Source organism: Cebus imitator, unplaced genomic scaffold (genome assembly GCF_001604975.1).
Source record: "Cebus imitator isolate Cc_AM_T3 unplaced genomic scaffold, Cebus_imitator-1.0 Scaffold344, whole genome shotgun sequence".
In the NCBI taxonomy this organism is placed as follows: Eukaryota; Metazoa; Chordata; class Mammalia; order Primates; family Cebidae; genus Cebus; species Cebus imitator.
The window spans coordinates 1,213,009-1,218,397 of NW_016107659.1; the positions used below are offsets into that span (position 1 = coordinate 1,213,009).

Here is a 5,389-nt window from a genome sequence, read left to right on the forward strand (position 1 = left end):
AAGAATTGCTTGAACCTGGGAGGCGGAGGTTGCAGTGAGCCGAGATTGCTCCACTGCACTCCAGCCTGGTGCCTGGTGATGGAGCAAGACTCTGTCTCAAAATAAATAAATAAATAAAATAAAAATGATTAGCTCAAACTTCTGTACCTGATTTTACAAATAAATAAAATATGTTTTGCCATTTACCATCAGAGTGCATGACACCATCTTGATTATCTTCATTGACAGGACTTCTGAAAACAAGAAAGAGGAAACAGTGAACATGGAACAAGTAGGTGTTCACCTTACAATGAAAAAGGGAAAAAGAATTATTTTGTGAGTTATTCTTTTCTCTTGAACATTTGCTCCGATTTAAGGCTTCAGACATCACTAGCATAGGCTTTAGCCTTATATTTATGCTGCTTTTGTGAAAAAAATGGAGAACTGGGAAACTTGAGCATAGCACCATTCGTTCAAAGTAGGCTCATACAATTAATCCATTGCTTCTGGGGGGTAATATGCTTTTCACCAAATTGACAGTAAATTAACACTTCAATTCTGAAATTATGAGGGCATTTGATTGGTTCTTTGGTACATATACAAAAGAGAATTAGATCTAGGGCTGGACACGGTGGCTCATGCCTGTAATCCCAGCAGTTTGGGAAGAAGCTGAGGCAGATGAATCACTTGAGGGCAGGAGTTCCAGACCATTCTGGCCAATGTGGCAAAACACCCTCTCTCCTAAAAATATTAGATTGGTGCAAAAGTAATTATGGTTTTTGCCATAAAATGAATGGTAAAAGCCACAATTACTTTTGCACCGACCTAATACAAAAAATTAGCTTGGCAAGGTATTGTACACCTGTAATCTCAGCTACTCAGGAGGCTGAGGTGGGAGAATCACTTGAGCCTGGGAGGTGGGGGTTGCAGTGAGTTGAGATCGAGCCACTGCACTCCAGCCTGTGCAACAGGGCAAGATTCTGTCTCACCAAAAAAAAAAAAAAAAAAAGAGAGAGAGAGAGAGAGGGAATTATATAGTTCCAATCCCTGACTCCTTCCTTTTCTCCAGATGGTTTCTTCTTGGCTTTATTTTTATCGCCCTGTCCTCCAAGGTGCTTCATTTCAATGGCTTCACTCCAACTGCTCTTAATAGCATTATCAATATCTGGGCCCCACAAATCCCTAATTATGTATATAACCATTTATATTTTCTATACCTTGCAGGTTGATTCCTAAACACAGCTGGAGAAAATTGCTGCCAATTTTACTGATTCTGGACATTACAAACAATTGATATTCAATCTCAGCTGTATCTGCCTCTGCTGTTCAACAATCTCATCACTCTTTCTTTGTAGTCAGCCTTCTCTTGCATTGTCCTTCTCTGTGCCTATTAAAAATGTTTACTGCTTTCTTCAGTCTGCCATTCCTCTCTTTTCCCTATAATCAGATGACCTTGTTTCTTATTTCACTGATGAAACAGGTCGTTAGGTGTGAACTCTATTGAGAAAATACATTTCCTTAACCCACAAACTCATCTGCAGTTACACACACCTGTCCTTACCTTCTCCCTACTCTCTGCGCCTGTGTTCTGAATTTCATCTGAATTCTCAGTAATTTTACTCCTTCAATTACCCACTTTCTTCCATGTGTTGCTTTATTACTTACATTCTTCTTACTTCACTCTTTGCCCTTAAATCTCTCATGCTTTGTTTTCTCTCTCAGCCCAAGTTACTGTCATCCATAAGACACAAGCACTTCACTTTACCTCTGTGAATTCTTCACATTACCATAAGATATTCCTCCTATAACCAGCCAAGCTAAGAAAAAGTTGTCTTTATTCTGACTCGACTTCCTCTCCTTCCATGCATTTCTTCCCCTACTGCAATCTTTCCTCTATTGCCACTTCTTCCCTGAAACTATTCTTAAAAATATTAGCTACCAAATCCACTGAAGCGTCTCAGACTGCATCTTACTCGACTGCTTTCTGGCCATTGACGGTATTGGCCATTTTGCCCTCTTTGAGTCTTCTTTGTTTGTTTCCATGACAAACAGCTCCTGGCTCACTTCTTGTCTCTCTGGCCACTACTCCACAATTTTCTTTGTGGTTTATTTTCTTTTGACTTTCTTTTTAAGTGATGATGTTATGTTGTGTTCTTTCTTTTTTCACTTTGCAGTTTTTAATAAATGATTTTCTATACCTCCACAGCTTTATATGTGACCTTAGTGTTGGCAAATTCCATGTTGAAATCTCTAGCTCAGGTTTCTCTTTTGAGTGGGTGTCCTACAGCCAGTTCTATATTAACATCTCAGAAACTGAGGTTTCTCCCTTTGAGCCCAGCCTAAACCTGCTCTCCCAATTAGGTTTCTTTTCTTGTTGGATGGCACCACAATTCACATATCCATCGCACCACAACTCATTCGTTGTTTTTCACTCATCTTCCATCTCATGTCAAATCAATCATTAAGTTCCCCATACTAATTCACTTCCCTCTTCCATTTTCCCCTCTCCCGCTAGACACAAAAATCGGATTATGTTATCTCTAGAATCAACTTTGGCAGTAGCCATCTGGTCAGTGTTCTAGTAATCGGAATTACTCCTTCTCTTCCCTATCCTGAGAGTCCCTTCTCCAACTTTTGCCATCTTTCTAACACAAAAATATGATTATATTACTCTCATGTCCAATAGTCAAACTCCTTAAAGACTTAGGAAACATAATTACTTGAAGAAGAGATGCTGGTTGCAAAACTAACCCCATTTGAAGAATGTGGGCTGGAAGTGCCTTTTAATCACTAAAACTATAAAATGGATACACCTGTAACTCAGGAAGAATTGTCATGGATATCTGTCTCAGTCTCCACCTGAGATGGTAAACATAGGTAGAGTCTGTTAATCTAATAAAGTCACTTTAAAAACAGAAAATTAAAAATTTAACTTATATATGCTTAGCTTTCTATTTGAGTAAGTAAAAGGCCCTGTTAATTAACTCATTAAATTGGTCATGACAAGATGCCTGTTTCCTTTAGAGAGTCTTTTTCATCCTTGGAACATTTAGAATTAAGTACAGACATGATGGAATAAGCTAAACTCTTGGTAAAAACAATTTGTGGAATAAGTTTTATAACCATTGGGACAATATATATACATTTAAATTTTTTAAGCATTTGTAATATTTAAGAGATTTGTTACATTAGTGAATATTCAATTAGACTTGCCACATCAATTTAAAATTTGTGGTTTAGACTTTCTAAATTTTAGTTGAAACCTTAAGGAGTCTAGGTATTGTCAATGGCTGCTCACATCAAAAAAGGAGAGTCAAGCAAACATTATCAGTTCCTGATAAAAGAATACACCAAAAATATAAAATAACTAAATTTGATCAAGCCACCTCTACCTCCCACTGTCAATTTATAGGAAATACAGAGGAGAGAAGAACACATAGCTATATTATAGAGAGTAATCAGCAAAGTCTAGATGATGGGGAACTATAGTATCCACAAACAACTTGATTTCCTCAACAAATAAATTGCAAATAATTTTAAAAAAAGGACATGAGGAGTGAACCCATATCTTAAAAGAGAATAATGGGCCTGGTGTGGTGGCTCATGCCTGTAATCCCAGCATTTTGGGAGGCTGAGGTGAGTGAATCATCTGAGGTCAGGAGTTTGAGACCAGCCCGGCCAACATGGCGATACCCTGTCTCTACTAAAAATACAAAAATTAGCCGAGTGCGGTGGCAGATGCCTGTAATCTCAGCTACCAGGGAGGCTGAGGCACGAGAATCTACTGAATCCAGGAGATGGAGGAGGCAGTGAACCAAGATTGTACCACTGTACTCCAGCCTGGATGACAGAGCAAGACTGTCTCAAAGAATAACAAAACATAAAACATATATAAACATATATGCCAACAAAGATGTGAATAATTTGGATTCTTATTCAAATAACTTAAAACACACACACGTTTTAAGAGATCATTGGAAATCAGAACACTGACTTGATATTTTATATTAATACACAGAATCTATTTTTCTAGGAATACCTACTGAAATATTTGTAGTTGAAATTATATGATGTTTTGTATTAGTTTCAAAATAATATAAGAGGCAAGTGGGTGGGGGTATAGATAAAACAAGATTGGCCATGAGTTTATGGTTGTTGAAGTTGGTGAAGAGAACATGGAAGCTCGTTATACTATTATTCCTGCCTTTTATATGCTTAATTTTTTAAAAATATACTTCTTAAAAAGTATAAGAAAAATCTAATTGCAAATGCTATTGGATATTTAAGGGTACTGGTTGTGGTTCAATTTAATAGATTTATGAGAGCCATTTAAATTCTTGGGAGGATTTTGTTTAGTGGGGTGATTAAATGTGTTCATTCAGGTATTTGGAATGTTTAAAAATAAAATCAAATATGTTAATATATACATGCAATATGAAACATCGAAGGAAGTTTCATTAACCACCTTTATAAACAGAACTACTGATTTGAAAGAATTTAGTTTGAGGCATGTGAGCTGTCCCCCTGAAAACAATTCTAAGTTAAATACAAATTACTAGATGTATAAATAAAATGACAAGTCATATAACATAACTTTAAGTACTTAAAGTAAGATAGGCCTTTGCATTATTAACTTTGATGAACTGAATATTACTTAAAAAGAAGAAAATACTTAAGACATTTAAATACACTGGCATTGTACAGAGTAAAATCCATAGCTCTTTTTATGGCATACAGGTTCTTATGATAAGCCTTGACCTGTACACCTTTATTTCTCATAGTTCCTTTTCTTACATGATCTTCTCACATATTAACACTAAACTCACATGCTGTCTGAATACTCTCTGGTTTTCTGTTCCTCCATGCTCAGCCCATGCTTCCCTTCTTTGGAATAATCCATCCTTATCAGCATCTCCTGCTTGTGGCCCTCGCATTCTTTTTTCTTTTCTTTTCTTTTTTTTTTTTTTTTTTGAGACAGAGTCTTACTCTGCTGCCCAGGCTGGAATGCAGTGGCTCAAGCTTCGCTCACTGGAATCTCCGCCTCCCAGTTTTAAGAGATTCTCTTGCCTCAGCCTCTTGGGTAGCTGGGATTACAGGCATGTGCCGCCACCACGCCTGGCTAATTTTTGTATTTTTAGTAGAGACAGGGTTTCACCATGTTGGCCAGGCTAGTCTCGAACCCCTGACGTTAGGTGATCCACCCACCTTGGCCTTCCAAAGTGCAAGGATTACAGGCATGAGCCACTGCACCCGGCCTCCATTCTTTATTTCTTTATTTATTTATTTTTCCCCATTTATTTATTTTATTGCATTTTAGGTTTTGGGGTACATGTGAAGAACATGCAAAATTGTTGCATAGGTACACACGTGGCAGTGTGATTTGCTGCCTTCCTCCCTATCACCTACATTT

At 37.4% G+C, this 5,389-nt stretch overlaps 1 protein-coding gene across 11 annotated transcripts in view; it reads right to left on the reverse strand.

Moving 5' to 3' along the window:
- FYB1 (FYN binding protein 1) overlaps positions 1–5,389 on the reverse strand; it is a 169,633-nt gene that overhangs the window by 38,618 nt on the left and 125,626 nt on the right. For all 11 annotated transcript variants that reach the window (XM_017505896.2, XM_017505894.2, XM_017505897.2 and 8 more), the window contains one exon: positions 187–233. In XM_017505896.2, the coding sequence (XP_017361385.1) occupies positions 187–233 (47 nt within the window). The remainder of the gene's footprint in view (positions 1–186; positions 234–5,389) is intronic.